The sequence below is a fragment of the Canis aureus genome, chromosome 1, assembly GCF_053574225.1.
Source record: "Canis aureus isolate CA01 chromosome 1, VMU_Caureus_v.1.0, whole genome shotgun sequence".
Lineage (NCBI taxonomy): Eukaryota > Metazoa > Chordata > Mammalia > Carnivora > Canidae > Canis > Canis aureus.
The window spans coordinates 18,886,800-18,908,619 of record NC_135611.1 but is presented as its reverse complement, the minus strand read 5'-3'; the positions used below and the strand labels follow the sequence as shown (position 1 = coordinate 18,908,619).

At 52.0% G+C, this 21,820-nt stretch overlaps 1 protein-coding gene and 1 long non-coding RNA gene across 2 annotated transcripts in view; one reads left to right on the top strand and one right to left on the bottom strand.

The window, feature by feature from the left end:
• Positions 1-11,439, bottom strand: part of LOC144310671 (uncharacterized) — a 70,444-nt gene extending 59,005 nt beyond the window's left edge. Inside the window, exon 1 of the long non-coding RNA XR_013376329.1 lies at positions 11,161-11,439. This is a non-coding gene — a long non-coding RNA (uncharacterized LOC144310671). The remainder of the gene's footprint in view (positions 1-11,160) is intronic.
• A 2,578-nt stretch (positions 11,440-14,017) lies between these two features.
• ONECUT2 (one cut homeobox 2) overlaps positions 14,018-21,820 on the top strand; it is a 52,200-nt gene continuing 44,397 nt past the window's right edge. Inside the window, exon 1 of the mRNA XM_077891913.1 lies at positions 14,018-15,275. Within this exon, the coding sequence (XP_077748039.1) occupies positions 14,018-15,275 (1,258 nt within the window). The remainder of the gene's footprint in view (positions 15,276-21,820) is intronic.

Genomic DNA, 21,820 nt, shown 5'->3' with positions numbered 1-21,820 from the left:
AAATCACTTTCCAAATATTTCTTAATATTCAACTCAGCAAATTCTGGAATTCAACCAGAGAGATCATCTATTTCAGGTAGCCACCTAATTCAGTTGATCCCTACTAATAGCATCCTATCCAGACAGTCACTCAGCCTTTGCAAAATATTCCTATGGGTGAATAATTCACTCCTTCATGTGGCAACCCGCTGCACTCTTGGAAAACCATAAGTATGAGGATCAAAGTCAGATCTGCTGTCACTTTTACCCTGTAGTCCTAACTCTGCCCTGGGGTCCAGGAAGAACTACTCTACCTCCCCCCCGCCCCGCCATGTGACAGCTAGGCAAATATTTGAAATGGGAATCACATACCACATCACTTGCCTCTTCTCTAGGCTAAACATTTGCTCTAACTCTTCCACATAAAGTATAGTTTCTTCTTCCCTTACAACCTGAGAGCCCATACCAATCTCTAACTTATCAATATGTATAATAAAATGAGGTAGCCAGACCTAGATAAATCTCCAGCCCAGAATGCATGGAACCTGTTACCTTCCTTGTAAGCTATATATCATGGTCCTATTAACGCAGCCTAAAATTACATTAGTTTTTGTGTGCAGCATAATAGTTTTGGATCGTTTCTGCATTTATAGTATATTAATCTCTGCATCTGCATTGTTGTCACAATCCAGGAATCTCCCTTGATTAATATTTTTCAGTCTCAGTAAAGGGCTTTCTTTTCTACTGGTCTTTGTTAAATTACATCATGTTAGTTTTCATTCCAACATTCATATTTCACTTTGAATCTTGACTTCACCTTCCAATATATTAGCTATGGCTGCTAGCCCTACGTCACCTACAAATTTGACAAGCAGTCCTTTTAAAAAAAGGAAAGATTTTATTTATTTATTCATGAGAGACACATTGAGAGAGGCAGAGACATAGGCAGAGGGAAAAGCACGCTCCCTGTGGAGCCTGATGTAGGACTCGATCCCAGGACCCCGGGATCAGGACCTGAGCCAAAGGCAAACACTTAACCACTGAGCCACCCAGGTATCCCATTGACAAGCAGTCCTTAACCTTCAGTAAAGGCTTTAATAAAAATATTGAACAAGATAGGATCAGAGCCCTAAGGCATGCCACTGAAGACTTCCTTCCTGGATGGCATCCTCAAGTGCTTACCATCTAAAATAGCCAATGGACTTCATACACAAATAATAATACCAAGTTTTAGTTGACAGATACTGAATGAACAGTAGGAAAAACAAATGCTATACAGAGAAGAAAATAACACATCTCAGAATGATCAGACCAGGCTCTATATTTTAGTAACTAATTTCAAATACAGGTTTGGCTACAATAGGGCATTTAAAAAGATGTATCTCAGGAATGGCTGGGTGGCTCAGTTGGTTAAGTGACTGCTTTTGGCTCAGATCATGATCTCAGGGTCCCGGGATCAAGCCCTAAGTTAAGCTCTGTGCTCAGTGGAGAATCTGCCTCTCCTTCCCCCTCTGCCTCTCCTCCTCTCATGTACACATGTTCTCTGTCTCTCAAATAAATAAAATCTTTTTTTAAAAAAAAAAAAAGATGTGTTTCATTCCTGAAATGTGCATATATATGTTGCAACATAAAATCCATTTCCTACTATGGCTCTCACCCAGAAAGTTTACAGAGTATTAAAGGATGAGTAGTAGGATTTGAAATGTCATAAAGAAGAAGGGGATTTGCAAACGAAAAATTCTTACTCCATTATGGATCAATAAACTCCTATAAATGTAACTCCTCTCATTGTCAACTTGACTCCACCCACCCAACCCCAACATGCAGAAATCAATATTTTAAGTATATGTGTCTTTAAATTATTGGTTTCCCAAGGAATTATTCACTTTGAAAATGGATCATACAGGTGCACCTGCCTGCCTCAGTTGGTAGAGCATACAGGCAACTCTCATCTTGAGGTTGTAGATCCAGCCCCATGGTGAGTGTAGAGTTTACTTTAAAAAAAAAAAATTAAAGGGGTACCTGGGTGGCCCAGTCTGCTAAGCAATCAACTCTTGATTTGGGCTCAGGTCACAACCTCAGGGTCCTGAGATTGAGTCTAAGTGGGGCTCTGTGCTCAGCGGGGAGTCTGCTTGAAGATTCTCTCCCTCTGCACTTCTCCCCACCCAAGTGCTTGCTCTCACTCACTCTCTCTTTCTAAAATAAATAAATCTTTAAAATCTTTTAACTAAAAATTAAAATATAAAATAAAATAAAATGGGTCAGACATAGGTCTCATGTAAAAGGCAAGTGACCCTGGTTTTATATGGGTTCATTTGATTGACACCTAGTTTTTTTCAGAATTCCAAGAATACAAAATATCCAGAGTTGCCACTGTTTGCTTATATTGTGTAACAAACCTAATGTCAAACATGACCTTAAAACTGTTCCCACATCTTTCCAGTCAGGACACTTTGATGATATAGTAAATATCACAATGGTTCCATCTTGAAGAAATAAGGTTTAAGTAAGGATTTTATCCCATCAAGTAGTTTTTTTCACATAAAATTCAAAAATTCTCTTCAAAAGCAATACCTGTCAAAAATTTGTAGTAAATATAAAAAAAAAATAACACAACTCTGAAGCAATTCTAGACTCCCCAATGACTTTAAATCATGACAGTATCTGTTCTCTCATCTCTGTCTTCTATTCTTTTTGTCTTTCTTGGTCTGAAAATTAGTTACAGACACGAACAAACAGCCCAGAATGTAATATGAAACTGAAAGCAACACTGAACTAGATCACTTGGAATTGGAAATAAAAGAAAATTCATTTTTGAAAATGAAGATCCTGAAAGCTTTCTGAAATATAAAGTTAATTATTACAAATTTATCCCAACAGAAATAGCTTTTTAAGGTGTACCTGAGTGGCTCAGTCTGTAAAACTTCAGCCTTTGGCTCAGGTCAGGATTTCTGAGAGTCCTAGGATTGAGCCCCAGGTTGGACTCTGAGCTCAGCAGGAGTCTGCTTCTCCCTCTCCCTCTGCCCATCCTTGCTCGTGCTTGCTCTCTCTTCTCTCTCTCAGATAAATAAATAAAATCTTTTTTTAAAAATAGCTTTTTAAGGCTATAAACACCATAACTACTTGGATTCAAATTTAGAATATCTAAAAGAAAGCCTTCAGAAAATTAACTCAATCATTATAAAGACTCCATTTTGATAAAAGGAGATCCATATCAAATCAGACTTGAAGCACATAAGGACCTTGGAGCATCTACAGAAGGGAGTTCAAAGTCACACAGGAGACAATAATAGGATTGGGACTGAAATCCAGGGCTCTTTCTCGAGATCCAGAGTTTGTTTCCACCACATCCTTGACCTTGAGACTGAGGGTAGTGCAGTAGACACAGCATTTCCTACATCAGTATTTTCTGACTTGCCCTGACCAACATCCAACCATATCCAAAAGACAACAAGAAAAAAAAAAGAAAAAAAAAGAAGGAAATCTAATCCATTATTTTGAGATGGGATCTAAATAACTGGGTTTTTCTTCCCTCCTTTATCCAAAAAGTATAAAGATTTATGCAAATGTAAAACATCTTAAAGTATAAATATTTTAAATATTATATTATTTAATATTAAATTTTTAAATATAAATATTTTAAACTATAAAATAAAATATTCCACTAAAATACAGGATTCATGAGAGCCGAGTCACATCTAACATGTTCATTATTCTATCCCCAGTATCTATGTGGTAACATATTTCTGGGTGCTTTTTGTTTGTTTTCTGGTTTTTGCTACTCAGGATCCAAGCATCCTTCTTATTTTAAAGTAACTCCCTACGGTATGCAGTGCAGGTAGGATGGAGTGACCCTCTTCTCACCTTCTGGTAGTTAGGAGAGCCCCAAACTGGCTCTTGTGGAGGCAACATAAAAACACAAGGATAGCAGAGAAGTTACTCTTGGCCGCAGTGACAGAGACAGCAGTGCCCACAGAGGCTTCCTAGCCAGGCTGTTGCATGGAGTAACCCTGACTCTGCTCCAGCTCCTCTTCTCCCCTGGCCATTGCCTATTTTCCAAGCTTGAATCTCCTGCATTTCTATCGCTTCTGTGAGCTATCTGGTTTCTTCCATGAAAATTCTTTTCTCCTTAAGTTGGTTTAAGGCAGCGTCTTTTGTTTATAACTAAAAACTCTAATAGGCACATAGTAGGCATTCAGTAAATATCTCTTAAATGAACAAATAAATTAATGAATCAATTAACCACCATCATAATTTTCTGTAAAACACTTAGAGTTTTCCAGCATTCTCCAATATGCTGCATCTGGTTGCTACCCCATTTATGCTCCAGTATTTAAGTTATGGTATTTAACAAAGGCAAGTTCTTAATACAAGAAAGTCAAGTACAAAATTTTTTTTGAACTAAATTAGGGGTAGACTTCCTTTCTCAAAACCTGCCGTGATATCTCCTGGTGCCAGTTACCATTATACGTAATAGCACTGAAGTAGTAAGTAATCTGATGAAGTAAAAGCTCTCAAAAGAGAAGTTTAAAATAAGAGCTAGGGAGAAAAACCAAGAATGAGCATGAAAAATGAAAAAAGTGAAATAATTTTATTGAAAAGAAATTACATTTGCAAATAGCATGAAAAAAGAAGTCTTTAAAAATGCAACTGAAACTTCAGATATGAGCTGACATTGCCATGTGTGGAAACGGTTCAGGGACTTGAAAGGAACAGCATCTGCAAACGCAAAAACTGTGCCCTCTCACAACACAAAAATCTTTGCCTTAATCAGATGACTCTATTTAACCTCATTTGGTTTGCAAATTCTTAAAAAGGCATCCATTTACCCCACCTCTACTCCACTGAAAGCTAAAATCAACCATTATTCATACCCTCCCCAACCCCCTGATTTAAAAGAGTGTGGGGGGGGGGGGTGGACTAATACTGAAAACTGCATTCAAATTCAATATCGTAGTTTTGTAGCAGATAGATATGAGATATTAGTCAAAGGATTCTCAGAAATCTTTCAACCTAAACGGAAAATTCTGAAGACTTTTCGCATTTATTAAGCAAGAGGCCATGCTTGAAACATGGTGTACTGAAACATGATGTTTCAGAATTGCCCTAAGAAATTCCACTGCCGTGCTACCAATTTCCATTGATAAGGCAAAGTGCGTATTAACATGTGCTTTGTATTTGGGTTATGTGAACAAAAAGCCCCCAAACCAGATTTCCCCTGTCTGATAGTTGGGAACCATTACAAAATCCATTAAACCATCTCAGTAAGCAAGAGAGGAAAGGCCATTTTGTGTTCAGTGACCTATACTCAGCCCCATGGATTACGAAGCAGGCAATGTAGTGCCTTTTTGACTCTATATCTGATCTCCAGGGAGCCAGAGCTCAACTCTTTCCCGGATAAAGTCTGAAGAACACATTTCCCCCAACAAAAGTAGATAGCAAACACTCGAAAGTAGTTTTAAGAAGAGAGAAAGGGGAAAAAGGAAACCTGGGGGATGAGGAGTGTTAAACCTTTTATTATCTTTTTTGCTTCACGTAGCCTATAAATTTCCTGTGTAATTTGTGGTTCCTATAAAAAGCCATTTCAAATTGTGATGTGCAGCCACACGGGGCTTCAGGACGACCCGAGAGGAGAACAGAGCGCGCCTACGCGAAAAGACTCCCCCCACCCCCACCCCTGGCTGCCTGTGCTTTTGTGATACGGATAGGGGAGGGGAGCTTTTCCTACCCCATCTGAAGCCAGCAGATCTGGGCCCGGAGAACCGCACTGGCCTCTTTTGCACGGACTCTCCGCGCCCTCGGTGGGCTCCCAGCCCCGAGAACACACGTACTGCTCCTCTGGGCCACACTCCTGACCCAGGTCCCGAGCAACCGGGAGCAGGCCGCCCGCGCTCCGGGGCTCCGGGGCCGAGCCTCGAGGACGCCGAGACTTGTTGCTCGGCGGCGCGAACTCCCGGCGAGGGACGGCACGAGCCCGCCTGCCCGCGAGGGGCCCGCAGGTGCCCGGGCGCGGGGGTCAGCGGGGGTCAGCGGGGCACCGCGGGGCACCGCGGGGCACGCCCTTCCGCCGCCCGGGGGCCCTCTCTGCACCCCCGAGGGCAGGCCCGAGGAGGCGTGCACGCCCGGCCCCCACCCCGTCCCCCCATCCCGGGCCCGGCTCGAGGAGGGGAGCCCCAGGCCCGGGCCCAGCTCCCCTCCCTCCCCCGCGCCCCGCGGCCTCCCCGCCCCCACCCGCTCCGGGGATCGATAGTGGCCGCTGATTTTTCACGACAATTGCAGCTGTCTAATTCATCGGTGAATAATTAAATCCGAAGCAGCCGGGCCCGCCCGAGCAGGGCCGGGGCGGCGGCGGAGCCCTGGGGTCTCCCCGGCCAGGTCCCGTCCGATCGGGGGCCCCGCCGGGAGCCGGGAGGGCAGGCGGCCGGGGCGGCGGCCCGGGGCGTGGGGAACCCGCGCGGGTGCCGGGGGGCGACAGGGCGCGCCGCGGGGAGGCGGGGGGCGCGGGGCGCGGGGGCTGGGGGGCTCGGGGGTCGCCCCGGGGGCTCCGGCCCGCGCTGCCTCGCGTGGGGCTGCGCTTTCCGCGCTCCCGGCGCTGACTTCGCGGAGGGAGAGGCAACCCCCTCGGGAGGCGGCCTGGCTCGGAGGAAGATGGAGAGGCGCGGGGAGAAGCGCCTGGAAACCGCATTGATTTAGACATCAATCCCGGCCGGCTCCCTCCGCCCCCGCGCCGCGGGGCCCGCAGCCCCCTCCCCGGGAAGCGGCTGCCTGGCCGGGGCGCCCGGCTCCGCGGGGCCGGCGAGGGTGGAGGTTCCGGAGCGCCCGGCCTCGACGCGCGCCCCTGCGCCCCTGCGCCCCTGCGCCCCGGGCCCGGCCGCCGCGAGCAGCGCCCCGCCGCCGCCAACAGGTCTCGGGAGTCGCTCCCGAGCCCCGAGCCCCGAGCGCCGCCGCCGCCGCGCCTCGCAGCCCGGGCTCCGCAGAAGCGGCCCAGCCACCTGTGTCCGGCCGGCCCGAGCGCCCGTCCCCGTGGCCCGCGGCTCCGCGTCCTGCGCCCCGAGCGACCGCGGCCCGCGCCGCTCCACGCGGCCGCCCGGGATCCCAGCGCGCGGCCGGAGCTGCCTGGCCGCGCACGCTGGGAAGCGAAACAATCCAAAATCCAAAAAAATAAAAATAAATAAATAAAGTGGCATCGAAGCGATTCTGCGACATAAAAAGCTCCTAAAATCATCTGAATGTGCTATTTTGCTGTCGGTCGTGTTATCTTCAAACATTGGCTCAGACTCCCTTCGTAGTTACTGAATTACTTTAGGAGCTAAATAAAATACACGGAATCTAAAAAATATGTACCATGTGATTTTTTTTTTTTTTTTACATAAAGAAATGGTCCGGCGCGCAAAAATATTTTAAAACCCTCGATTGCTCCTGTTGGTTTTCGAATACAAGTATTACCTTTAGGAATCGGAAATGGTGTTTCTTAGTTTCAAAGCTGGCACACTATTTTTCGGGACTCTGTTGTGCTCTTATGTTCTAATTACACGGCAGCGAGACCGTTGAAATTACAGAAAAGGATTTTTAAACTCTCCCATTTTCATAGAGAGAAGAAGTGCTGGGTGTTTGTATTAATGCCTAAACAATACTGAATCCTCAATCAGAAGTGGTTACGTCCACAGCAAATAAGTGATCGTTTTAAGAAGGTAATAAATAATAATTAAAAAAAAAAAAAGCAATGCCCGTGCTTAGTGTCTCAGGGCAACTTGAAAACAGCTCCACTTTCAGAGAGTTAAATTTGTCCTTTTTGCAATCAACTGCAACTTTTGCCTTCCCTTTGAAAGGACAACAAAAAGATTTCACGCACAACTTGACCTGAACAAAAGGACCTCACGCCAGTTTTTCTTTTGTGGGGTGACAACTGGCAGAGAGGAAAACTTTATTTTAAGCACACATGAATTGTACTTTTGGAAACCCACGGTTAAAAGAAAAAGCGACTGCAGGATTTGTGGCTCCAGATCAACCTCACAGGGCTTTGGTGGAGAGAAATCGTAGGACAGGTACTTAGGGGCAGCCCGGATAAAACTCATCTTTAGGCTCAGGATAACAAGTTGCTCTCTAAAAGTGAAACGTTCTTTTAGAGAAAAAGCTGTATTCCTGGGAGAGCCGAGCTCCAGGCCTCCCCCCACTCCCCAGGGTCCCCCTGGTCCCCAAAAAGAAGCCCTCTGATCTCTGCAGTTTCAAATCCTCACATTCCCCTTCACTTTTTTTAAAATTTCATTTGCCCCAACAGTCAAATTATATTTCTCCCACCAGCTTCCACAGCGGTAGCAGCCGCGAAAACACAGGCGGAGGGTGGCCCCAGGGAAGGTTCTGTGGTGGGTCCCGAATTCGGGGATAGGGAAATGTCCTGGGCAAGGTCTGCAGTCCCAGCACTCAGCCTCGGCGACCGTCCCCTCCAGTCCGTATCAGAGGCCCAGGCTCTTACTTCTGCCCAAACTCCTCCCGCGAGGGGGTCGGGGAACCTAGCCAGGACTGGAAAGGAGGACAGAAGTGTGTGTGTGTGTGTGTATGTGTGTGTGTGTGCAGCCCTGAGAGCATCAAGACTCCAACAATTTCCTCTCTATGGGAATGGAGGGAGAACGATCGAGGTTCGCTCACCTAGTCCCTGGCTTTCTTTAAAACTAGGCAGGTGGACGCGCTTGCAACTTAGCTCTGCGGAGCTGGGGGTTCCGCGGCTGCCACTCCAGACGTGTCGCCCCAGGAGCAGGTGCAGAGGCGCGTCCCGCTGGGGGTCTCCTCCTCCTTCTCCCCGCCCCCCAGCCCGCCCACTGCCCGCGCCCGGACTACTGAGGCTGCCACCGGGTTTTGCCCCGGCGCAGCGTCCCCGCGGGATTGGCCCCGCAGCCCTGCTCCCCACCTGCGAAGCCAGCCAGGCGCGGGGCTTGGGGCTGCGAGAGCACCCTCCCCCAGCCCGCAGGGTTCTGCCTGCAGCTTCATTTTTCTTTTCCTAAGAGGCCAGCTGAGGGTGGGAAAACACTAACACGCTCCAAGTGTTCCTCCACCGCGGCGCACAGTGTCAACCGAAAAGTTAAGGGCTGTCCCTAACAGCTCGCAATAACTAAACTGGCCTTTCGGATTTTAACCAGACTCACGCGGAGCAGAAGAGCGTTCACGGAAAAGAGGACCCGTTGGGCTCCACCACCTAACACACTTTTTAAAAACAAACAAGCAAACTTTCCTAGATTCGACTGGAATCTGCAAAGCGTCAGCGAATTTCTGAGCTGAGAGGCAGAAGCGGGTTAGTGGTGCTGGGCTTGGGTTTTAGTTTTCTTGCCCCTGTGCTCAACCAGCCTGAGCTTGCAAACAGAATAAAATTGAAGCTAATGGAGATATCAAACAGAGCCACAATTCCGAAGGCTCCTTTTCCGCCACGAGCACCCACCGTCCATCTGCAAGTGTAATCACAGAGACTTGCGGTGTCTTCATCACTGGAGGCTCCGAAAAGAGGGGAGAAATTTCTCCGTCGTTAAAAGGAACCCTGTATTATCACTATTATTATTTGTGTATAGCAACATAAGAATTCCCCCCGCCTCTTAAAATTCCCCCACAATATTGAAACAGCATTTGTTGTCCGATTCATACAAACGCTTGAGGCCTTTCTGGAAAACCATTACCATTCAATGGCTAGAAAATTGCTCTCCTTCCTTTAAAAAAAAAAAAAAAAAAGCACAGCAGCAGCTACAACCGACAACAAAAACTTTCTCCTCATAATCCTCGCCCACCGAATGACAAAGAAATGATATTGACTTACCCCTGAACGGATGAAGTGTTTGATAAGGGGGGGACTTTTCTGAAGATTTCTTTTCGGCAGCTACACAGACAGCTGCAATTCATGGGCGACACTGATTGCCAGAAACGCTATGGATTGGCATGGGGTCTGCAGCTCACAGATCCTGATCAATACCCCCACACTCACACGCCAGATGGTTTGGGGAAGGACAAAAATAAAATAGTCCAAATCAACCCACCATTATGTCTTTTTGTATTGCTCTGATAAACCTAGTTGTAGCACAAATGTGTTCTCCCAACACAAAACCTTCCTCAGGATTTTAACATTTGGGTAGAAATAAGCAGCCCCCCCCCCCCCTTCCTGGGATTTGGGCTGTGGTTACTGTTGTTTGGTAGAAACAAAGCTGATGGGCCCCTTATCCAGTCTGGGTTTACTTGAGGTCTATGTATTTTTGTGTGTGTGTGAATAATTTATAGGGTCTCTGTTTTTAATTGAATGCTCACCTTTCTCTCCCTCTCAGAGCCTAAAATAAATAAATAAATATATATATATATATTTATTGAATGTGAAAACGCATATGAAAAGCTCTGGTAAAAATTTCCAGTCTATCTCTACAATTACTAACTCAAGTTTTTTTTTTCTTTTATAATGCAATAGCTTACATTTGTTGTCAAAGCTACATTTTATTTACAGACTTCTTTTGACTCATTCAAGTATCTGATTTTGAAGAAAATCAGACCTGCGGAAGTGGTATGCTAAGAAATGGATATCCTGATCCCGGTGTAATGGCTGGTGCAACTGTCCAGATTCTAATAGTCGTGAACTAGCACTCCTGCTACCACATTTCTGTACAGTCTAATTGTGAATCAAATGCTGAGGAGAAGGGGGACCGGAGTGTAGCTTCAATTTTTTTTTTTTAATTCTGAGTTACACAACTTCTGAAGGTTAGAGTACATGTGTAAACAAGGGGCAGTTAGAAAGCAATTCTTCCTTTTATTTTCTCAGAGAAAGAAACATCAAAGATATTTTGAAACATATTTGAAAATCTTATTGATATTCTTAAAATTATCCTCAAGTAGAAAATATGTTTTTCTTTTTAGAAAGAAAAGGAAAGGGCATGCAAGACTAATTTAGCAAAAATCAAGATGCTGACTAAAAACGCACATTAATTTCCCTTTTAAATGGGTTTTAGGTTGACATACAAAACCTCAAACCATCATTAAGAAAAACAACGTGAAAAATCTGCTTTAATCTAGCCCAATGAAATTATACACAAAGAAGCCAATACGATTTCATGATTTCCCTGAGATCGCCAATATTGATCGAGGGAAGGGGGAGGGAGGGTGGAAGAGAGGGAGGAGGGAGAGAGGGAGGGAGCAAGGCAGCAAGAATATGCAACTCACCTTTCAACTCTCCAGCACGTGACTGCTCCCAGGCACACCAAAATGCAATTCCCAGGAGCAGATTTATCTTGGTAGCCTGGTAAACGAGTTTATCATTTTGAAAAATTCTTTTAATGGCCATCTATATACTCGGGTTTCTGTATGGAGGCAGTGCCTACTCAGTGTCCCAGCCTGGGGTCACTGGCCGCTCCTGGAGCCTGAAGCCAGGGCAGGGAAGGCTGTGTTCAGACATTGGGGCATATCAGACTCTTTGCCCAGCCTTGCTGCTCTCCTGCCCTATTTCAGTCTGGGAGCACTCCTAGACCAACAGGAGGTTGCGCTTTTGTGAACTTTTGTCCAACTCCCTAAGTTTTTCAAACATTAACTGTTTCAAATTATCCCAAGTATCCAGCTGCCATATATAAGGTGGGGAGTGGAAAGAGAGACAGCAGGAGAGGGTGGAGAGGGCGAGGAAAGACAGAGAAACAAAAAACTCAGTTATTTTACCTGTCTGATTTGGTGACATTAAAAAATGTGACAGCTAGGAAAGCGTGTCTAGCAAAGCAGAGGACCGTCCACTTTCTTACCCAGGCTTTGATTCCAAAAAAAAAAAAAGGGGGGGGGCAGCTCCTTGAAAGAGTAATTGGCAAGGTATTCGCCAGAGCTCAATAAAGTTGATCTATGAATAACGTCACTGTACATTCATGTAACAGGATGGTGTGGGAGGGGGTGGATTTTTGTTTGTTTGTTTGTTTGTGTGTTTGTTCTGTAGCTAGAAGGGAAAGCAGGGCAGCCGCAAAAGGTCATCAAGACTAAGAACTATTTTCCAAATGAATCAAACCTTTCTCTAGCACCAGGAAGGCACATACAGTATTCCAGGCTGTGTCCTTGTTTTCTTATCAAGTTTTCTCTAACAGCTGGAAGTGGTTGGAGGGGGCTGTCTTAAGGAGACCCCCTGCTCTTCTTTTGACAGCTGATCAAAAGAAAATAGGTCACGCTTCTCAAACTTATGTCCACCCTGTCCTTAATTACTGTCTCTTTAAACAAAGGCAACATCTGCGCAACCTCAGCCAGCTTGAATCTTCGGAGGCAAACAGAGCGCAACCTGCTTTGGAAGAATCTGTTACTTTTAAGGGTTTCAATGCCGGGCAGTTGCAGGTCTTCAGCCACCACCCCTCCACCCCTCCACCCCCCACCCAGGCCTCAGAAATCTCCACCTCCTCCCTCCGCCCGCTCCCCTAGCGGCCCCCGACCCAGGGTTACGGAACAGCGGACGTTCTGGGGAGACGAAGGTGCACCTTTTTTTTTTTTTTTTTAATGCTGCGTCCTAAAACTCGCCAGGGTTTTGGTCTTTCCAGAGACAAGTTTTGGATATTACAGATGTCGGCCAAGGGGCCGTGTCCCCTGCCCCCGGAGGCAACCTGGGGCGTTCCTTTCTCGGGGTGCGCGCGCGCGTGTGTGCGCGTGTGTGTGTGTGTGCGCGTGTGTGTGCGCGGTACAGGGAAAACCCGCGGGGGTCGTCCCGGACGGTCTCCGTACTCCCTGCTCCCAGGAGGAGAAGTTTGCACCCGATGGGCAACAATCGGTAACAATCTTGCGGGCACCCTCTCCCCTCCCACCCACCCTCCACTTCTTTCCAAGTCCCCAACAGGGGAGGCATTTGGTCACCTTGAAGCCGCAGCTCCTAGAGTTCTAGTTTTGTTTTGCAACCTCACAGGGCCCTTCTGGAGCCTCATAACTGGGAGATTTATGGGCTCGCCGGGTAATTAAATGATGTTATTGTGTTAACTTTGCTTTGGATTACGGTGGCCCGCACCGCCGAGGGGCTGGCGTCGCCGGGCGCAGCTCGGAGGCGGCGCGGGGCTTGGGGTTCCTTCCGCCCGGGCAGACCGCGCACGCCCCGGTCTGGGGAATGTGCCCTGCATGCATTAGAAATACAGAAGCGCCTGCATTTTTAAAAGGGTCAACTACAGGCTCTGAGATAGAGACGCTTGGGAAGTGGCTCGCTAGGAGACTTGGGTTTGTTTTTTGTTTTTTGTTTCTTTTTTTCCAGCAGTACAGACTGGCTTGCTAGCCTCCAGAAAAAGAAAAAAAAAAAAAAAAAAAAGCTGTAGGGTGAAGCAAAGGGAACTAAAGCAATGCCCTTTTCTACAGATCGCAGCTGCTCGAGAGGGACCCAGGGCGGCATCTTTAACATGATTTCTCCCCCGTGCTCGCACTCTCGCCTCTCTCTCCCCGCGACCCTCTCTTCTTCTTCTCCTCCCTCCCTCCCTCCCTCTCCTTGACGTTTGATTCTAGTGGCAGAGGAGAAAAAAAAAAAAAAAAGGCACAGAGCCGTCAGCCAAACCTGAAACGGCCGGCCCCGCCCCCTCCGCGGCCATTGGCAGGCGCGCCCGGGAGGCCCGCCCCCCGGGGCAGCGGCGCGCTCGGAGTGGCCGCGCGCGACGCCCATCGGGCGCAGCCCCGCCCCGCGCCCGGGAGGCTAGGTTGGCTGCCCCGGCGAGCGGCAGAGCCCTTCTGGACAGCTCCCGCTCACCCAAACAGAAGACGTCGGCGCCGGAGCGGGCTCGGACATGGCGAGGCAGCGCGCCGGCCCGAGCGGCGGGGCCCGGTGATCCCCCCTCCCCGCCCCCCCCGCACGCACGCCCCGGCCGCCCCTCCCCGCCCCCACCCCGCCCCGCCCGGGCGCGCCCGCACCCGCGCCCGCACCCGCACCCGCACCCGCGCCCGCAGCCCGCAGCCCGGGGCGCACGCCCGCGCGCACACTCCCGCACTCGCGCGCCCTCCCCGCTCCCGCGCCCCGGCCCCGCCACGCGCGCCTCGCCCGCCCGCCGGCCGCCCCCGCCGCCCCCGCCGCCCCCGGGCCCCGATGGACTGAATGAAGGCTGCCTACACCGCCTATCGATGCCTCACCAAAGACCTAGAGGGCTGCGCCATGAACCCGGAGCTGACAATGGAAAGTCTGGGCACTTTGCACGGGCCGGCCGGCGGCGGCAGCGGCGGGGGCGGGGGCGGGGGCGGCGGGGGCGGCGGCGGGGGCCCGGGCCCTGAGCAGGAGCTGCTGGCCAGCCCCAGCCCCCACCACGCGGGCCGCGGCGCCGCCGGCTCGCTGCGGGGCCCGCCGCCGCCGCCGCCGCCGCCGCCGCCGCCCCCGCCCCCGCCGGCCGCACACCAGGAGCTGGGCACGGCGGCGGCGGCGGCGGCGGCGGCGTCGCGCTCGGCCATGGTCACCAGCATGGCCTCGATCCTGGACGGCGGCGACTACCGACCCGAGCTCTCCATCCCGCTGCACCACGCCATGAGCATGTCCTGCGACTCGTCCCCGCCAGGCATGGGCATGAGCAACACCTACACCACGCTGACGCCGCTCCAGCCGCTGCCGCCCATCTCCACCGTGTCCGACAAGTTCCACCACCCGCACCCGCACCACCACCCGCACCACCACCACCACCACCACCACCAGCGCCTGTCGGGCAACGTCAGCGGCAGCTTCACCCTCATGCGCGACGAGCGCGGGCTCCCGGCCATGAACAACCTGTACGGCCCCTACAAGGAGATGCCCGGCATGAGCCAGAGCCTGTCCCCGCTGGCCGCCGCGCCGCTGGGCAACGGGCTGGGCGGCCTCCACAACGCGCAGCAGAGCCTGCCCAGCTACGGGCCGCCGGGCCACGACAAAATGCTCAGCCCCAACTTCGACGCGCACCACACTGCCATGCTGACCCGCGGGGAGCAGCACCTGTCCCGCGGCCTGGGCACCCCGCCCGCGGCCATGATGTCGCACCTCAACGGCCTGCACCACCCGGGCCACGCGCAGTCCCACGGGCCGGTGCTGGCGCCCAGCCGCGAGCGGCCCCCCTCGTCCTCGTCTGGCTCGCAGGTGGCCACATCGGGCCAGCTGGAGGAGATCAACACCAAAGAGGTGGCCCAGCGCATCACGGCCGAGCTGAAGCGCTACAGCATCCCGCAGGCGATCTTCGCGCAGAGGGTGCTGTGCCGGTCTCAGGGGACGCTCTCCGACCTGCTGCGGAACCCAAAACCGTGGAGTAAACTCAAATCTGGCAGGGAGACCTTTCGCAGGATGTGGAAGTGGCTTCAGGAGCCCGAGTTCCAGCGCATGTCCGCCTTACGCCTGGCAGGTAAGCCCAGGAGGGCCCCCCGGAGCCCGGCTGCTGCGGGGAGGGCTCCGGGCCGCTGTGGCCCCAGGCCCGCGCGCCTCGCCTCCGCTCCTGCCTCCTCCCGCTCCGCTCTTCCTATTTTCTCTCCACTTTATTTCTTCTTCTGTCATTTCCTCCTCCTCCTCCCTTCTTCCTTGTCTGCTTTCTCTTTTTCTCCTGCATTTTCATATTTCTCTTCCTCCCTCTTGGACTCCAAGCTCTCATTGACCGACCACCCCCCTCCACCACCACATTTCATTCACCAGCCCCCCCTCCCCCGTGTGCCCATGTTACCCCCTCTTTCTGACCTTCCCTACTTGTGGGACAAGGGACCCCGGGTGCGCAGTGTGCACTAGGAGCCTTCTCTTTACAGGACTCACAGAGGCCGGGGATTGGCCTTTTTCAAAGCCCTGTGCACTTGAACTCTTGCTTAGACAATACATTTCGGTTTTCCGGGCTGCCTGGTCCCCCTCTATGGAGGCAGTTGAGGGGCTTTGCTCCTCAGAAAGGGAAAAAAAAAAATTCTCCGTTCTTCTCCCACCACCGTATCAGGCAAACTTCTTTAGTTATTAGCAGGAGTCACAATCTCGACCGCGCGGGGAGCGGGTGGCCAGGACACAGCAGCGCTTCCCGGGCTCACCTCCGGCCTCGGCGTTGGCGTGGGGGAGTGTGGCACCGAGAGAGCCGGGCTCGGGCCAGCCCCCGCGTCACTGCCCGCAGAGGGGAGCGTGCAAGGACGGAGGCTGGAACTCTCACATTCGCCTCCAGGAGAATGGAGGAGGAAAAACTAAGAACGGGAGAGCTCCCCAACACTCGCCGGCCACCCTGGCCCGGCTCCCAGCTCTTGCTGGCATTTGCCGAGGCTTGGCTGAGCTCGGAGGCAGGCTAGGCGCTCTTTAGGAGAGGTGCTGAAAGAATTAAGATGCAGGTTAGTTAATGCATCTTGGCCGCGGGCTGCAGGCTCCGCCTTTGCATGAAGCGGACGCCGATTGTGCGCGCAGCGCGGCGGCGGGGAGGGCCGGCGGCCGGCGGGAGGGGACGGGTCGACGCGCTGGTTACATTGTTCTGGAGCGGGCTTGGCTCTTTGTGCCTCCTCTAGCGGCCGAGCCGCGAGGTACAGCCCTCTATTGTTCTAGGAGCACAGATACCTCCTGTGTGGGCGGCGGGAGCCGGAGAGAAAGACGCAGCGGTGGCTGCGACCGGCACACAGTCGTGCGCTTTTGTGCGCGCAGCCCCGGCTTGGTGCGCGGGGCGGCCGAGCTGCCCCCGGGCCCTAGCCGCCGGCCCCGAGGGGCAGGGTGGCCGGGCGCCCCACACAGCACCCTGCTGCAAGTCCGGGTGGGCAGTTGCCCTCGGACCGGGGCCGTCTGTCCGGAGCCGCGGGGCCACCGAGGGCACCGTTCGTGGTGGCAGGGATCGACGTTGGTGCGGAAAGTGGGATGCGCCTTGTGTGCGGCCGGCACGGTTGGGAGCCCGCTGTGCACAACGCGCTTCCGGAGCGGCGAGCTCGGGCTTCCTCCCCGGCTCCCTGGGGCTTTCCTCGCACCGCTGAGCCTGGCTGGTGGGGTGCGCTCTCCCGACGCCCGGCAGGGCTGGGGGCGTGTTCGCCCGGCCTTGGGGAGGGGGCGTTTCCACTCTGCCCGCCTCTGCCTATACCGGCTGTTGGGAGGATTCCGGTCTCCAGGCAGTAATCATCCCTCAGTGTTGATCTGAAAAGATACAGAAAACTGCCCCCCCCCAAAAAAAGCTTCCCCAAATCTGTGGACTCTTAATACTTTTGCGTAGGTGTAGTCATCTATCTTTCTCCTTTAGCTCTAGTTTAATTGTCTCCTACAATTTCCTCTGATTTGCTCCTAGGAAATATTAAGCAGTGAATAGAGGGCAGTGGTGAGAAATAAACTGGAGGCTACTGACACTTCTGAACAGTGGCGTACCCCCTTTGTATTAGGCGGGGGGGCGGGGGGGAACACCTCGAGTCCCTCTCAGGTGAGCTTGCACACCCGCTGGCTTTCTGGGCACTAGGGACCAGAAAGAACTTGGCAGCTGCAGTGGAGGGTACAGTAAAGGCAGGATGACAGCTATTCTATTCCAGAGCATGTCAGAGCGCTGCCGCCCCCTCACGCCTGTCCTGCAAAGGACAAAGCAAAGAAAGAAAGAGAAAGAAGGAAAGAAAGAAAAGAGAAAGAAAGAAAGAGAGAGAGAGAGAGAGAGAGAAGGAAGGAAGGAAGGAAAGAAAGAAAGAAAGAAAGAAAGAAAGAAAGAAAGAAAGAAAGAAAGAAAGAAAAGAAAGAAAGAAAGACCTTGTGCCTATATGTGTCTGAAAGTGATATGCCAAGTATGCTTTATCAGTTAGCCGACCTCAGCCCCAAGCATTGCTGGGACAAGGGCACATGTGGCATACATGGGGGTCCCCAGTCCCACCACGCACCCCAGGAAAGTCGGGGTAGGGGGGGCACTCTTTAGGGGCTGGCTTGGGGAAGCATGCAGGCTTTTCCAGGGAGGAGTTTGATGAAGCCACCTCCACAGGAGACTGGAAGCCTCCTTCAGCGAGTGGGAAATTCCTGCTGAGGACCCCGCTTTGCTCAAGCATTCAAATGTGTGTCTGTTTTATTACCCCTCGATGAAAGGGGACAAGAGCTTTAGCCTTTTTATCTGGCCATTTTATCTGCAACTACAAGTGTGCTGAGTGGTTATTATTACATAGGAGGCTTTTCAGTTTGGGGTCAGTAGATCAGTCTCTTCAGACACTGACGCAGAAGCCAGAACTGGTAAGTAGGTATTATGTGCTCAGGAGCGCTAGGGGACAGGAGCAAATGGAGAAGAAAAGCAGAGGCCTTCCCCGCCAGGAGTATCGATCGGAATCCCCACGGGGACGCTGCTGACCGCCCACACGGTAGGGCTCCTGGGGAGAAGCCAGCCCTGTTGGCTCCACGGGGTCGCTGGACCTGACTGCCAGTCCCAAGCCTCGGAGAGCCCTCTGGGCACCTCTAGCTTACCCCTATCAGGCCTCTTTTTTCTCCCCTAGTCTCCTTTTACTTTCCCTTTCTCATTTTGGATCTCTCTGGGTCTTGCCAGAGGCCCAACCAGACAGGGGTTGAGGGACCTCAGAATCCAGGTCTGATTTGGATCACTTCCTATAGACCTCACCCTCAGGTGAAGCAGACCCCAGCACTATAGGAGCAGGTTTTTCCTCTGCGCTCCCACCTGCCTCCCGCAGGTCTCTCTCCCCCGCGCCAACTGCTTGGTGTATCCACAGCTCAGGGTGGCATTTCTAAGGGCAAGGGACAAGACACAGTAAGCTCAAATCGCCCCAGCACTAGTTTTCAGAGAGGTGGACTCCAAGAGCACTATTTCGTTAGGAAAAGGTGGCCAGGGCAGCAGGTGGTTGTAGGTACCCAGTTGGGCCCAGTCCTGGTTCTGGAGGCATGCTCCTGCAGGGCAGTTTGTATACCCCGGCGAGAGGCAGCAAGGACAAACTCCCGCAGGTCTGAACACAAACACTCCCAGACATCGAGCCCGTCTCTGAACCAAGCGCAAACACGAAAAAAGGAGGGACTGGAAAAAAAAAAAAGCGGGTAAACCCTGGACAGGAGCGTCACGGAGGAAAATCAAGGCTTCCGTGGCAGGAGTGGTTTCCTCCAACGCACAGAAGACAGAGCAAAGCCTCTGACAATAACCTGCCAAGGTTTGCGCCTCCCGAGACCCAGGCTCCGGGGCGGCCTGCTTGGAACTTGCCACACATCCGGCAGTAGATAGACACACGGCCCAGTTCAGACAGCAACTCCGGGCGGCCAGGCTGGAGGCACCCGAGGGGCTTTCACCCACCTACCAAGGTGTGGCCTGGGTCACAGGACGCCCGCAGCGGCGGAGCTTGGCCGGCCCAGGGCGCAGCGGCTCCGGCCAGAGGCGCCACAGGCCTGCGTGTCCCCTTCGGTGCCAAGGAAAAGGCACCTTCTAAGCGGAGAGGCAGGGACCTTATTGTCGGAACCTCACACCCCACCGCACCCCTTCCGCTGGTCCGCCTCCGGCCCAGCTCGGCCCAAGTCTCCCAGCAGTGAGAGACCCAACGCATCCATGTCCGTGTCCAACACAAAATACTTTTGCCAGCTGGCCGGTTGGATTAATGATGGGAAAGCTCGTTACTGTCCTTGCTTGGTCAAGCCCCGGGTGCCTGGAGAACACCTTCCTAACACACATTAGAGTGAGCGGCGCGGGCGGAGAGGGCAGGGCGCTGGAGAGGGTGGTGAAGCCGAGCGCGAGCGCGAGAAGCAGCCTAGGCCGCCAGGCGCCCCGGACGCGGGTGGCTGTGCATTTATTTTTATTCCAGGCTTTCCACCGTGTGGTTATGTCACTTTCTCAAACAAATGTGTATATGGAGGGAGATCGATGCTGATAATGTTTAGAAGATTAAAAGAGCATTAATGCTGGCAACAATAACGTAAACGTGTGGACCCAGATCTCATTGATCTGGAACCTGATCCGGCGCGTTTCCAGTAAGCCCGACGGCGGGCTCTTCCCAGCAGAGCGCTCGCCAGCGCCCCCGCTCCCCAGCGCCCCTGCTCCCGTTGGGCCCCGGTGTCGGCCACGGCTTCTCCCCGGCGCGGCCCCTTCCCGAGGCTTTCTGGGTCGCAGAGCTGCTAGCCATCTCTGTAGCCCGAGCGCGCCCCGCGGCCTGCGCTCCCGGCCTAGGGCTCTGCGGCTGGTGGAGTCCACGAAGAGGCTGCAGGGGACGGTGCCGGAGTCCTCCCGGCTCGCGTCTCTCTCTCTCTCTCTCTCTGTCCTGGGGTACCCGTCACTCCCGGGTCCGCATGACTCCCGTCAAACTGGGCCCGGGGCAACTTCTTCCCTCCTCCTAAGCCACCCAGGACGTTTGACCTACCTCTCGACTTGCGGGAACGACCAAACCCAACTTGGAAATGTCTCTCATGCTGCCCAGTAGCCGCGCAGCTTCTGGATCCTCAGATCCCCTCGCGGCTTTCCTGTGTCTTCATTAAAAGGAATCATTCACCCTAAAGTGTTCGCATTAGGTGGGAAATTAAATGCCGCCCCAGTGACAAAGGCTTGGGCTTCATCCCTCAGAAGGGTCTGCTCTAGGTTAATTGGGTCAACCCGGGAAGAATCTTGTTTCCTGTACCGGCTGCGGCAGGAAGTTAAGAAAATCAGACTGGGGAACGCCACCCCACCCCTTCCCGCTAGCTGGAGAGAACTTAGGCTCTGAGACCCGAGTGGGAGGTGTGTTTTTTTCCCCCCTGAGGCACCTGCATTGACTGACTTTTGAGCTCTTCCTTCCTTCCCCTGAGGGAGATGGGCACCCCGTGCCCCAGTGGCTCCCCTTGCCAAATGGTGGCTTATTCTTCCAGACAGGAACACTAAGGTGAATTTTACTGAAAAGAATGAAAGAACTGGGGTGGTCGTGGGGATGGGATGGGAATTAAATTGTTCTGGCTTTTCAAAATCCTAAATCCTCCAGTTGGTGAGAACTAAGCTTTTCCTTCAAGAGGTGGTCTCAATCTGGAAGGAAAGGAGTGTTTTCCTTCCTTCTTCTAGAATAAAATGAGAAAAAGGAGGAAGAGAGAGGAGAGAAGGAGAAAAATCTTTCATGGTTCTGCCTTGAGATGTGCCAAAGGGTGAACTGGTATTTCTTTCTGTCATTCCCAGAGACGGGGCTCAGCTTCCCCACCAGTGGACTTCTTAATGACGGGAGCTTTGAGACATCTTGATTTCTTTGCCCTACCCCCTTCCTGAAAACTACAGTTACCTGGATCAGGTGATCAGATACAGAGGATGGGTGGTGTCCTTCAGAACTGGAAGACAACTGTCCCCCTCCCCATTGACCCCACTTGAAAAGCTCCTAGGTTCTAGGAGGGATGAGTGCATTTAGACTGTCCTTCATATACATCTTAGAACCCCAAAATAGAGCAGGGGTTCTGGTGAATGGTGAGGGGAGGGCAGAGGGGAAACTGATTCCCCGGATTTTGTCTCCAAGAGGAGAAATGCTTTACTCCCTCCAGAGTCAGGTCTGTCTGGAGGTAACGGGGCTCTGGGCAGGTTTACCTTCTCAAGCTCCAAACCTGAACCTTAGGGAAGGAGAGCTTGCCTCTCCTTCTGTCTTTGACACAAGACTTTATTGTCAGGTCACTCTTGGTTTTCTGTCCATTAGTATCTGTTTCTAAAGGAATATCAGAGGAAAGAGGTTGAGGGAAGACAATACTGAGCCTCACCACACCACAGCTGGTGGCTGATGTTGGCAGAAACTGTCTTCGGGAAGAGTGGTATCATGTAGGGGGATCCCTGGAGGAATGAAAACCTCAAAGGAGAAGGAGAGAGATTTAATTTCTGGGTTCTTGCCAAAGGAAGGGAAATGAAAGGGGAATAAATAGAAATAATTCCCTGGATAAAGGGCCCTGGGGAGAAGGGTGTGTATGGAGTAAGGCCCTGGGCCTTAAACTTTATCTACAGACTCTCTGGATTATCCTCACCCCTGACCATCTTAGAGACACTTTTTTTTTTTTTTCTCTTGATCTGGG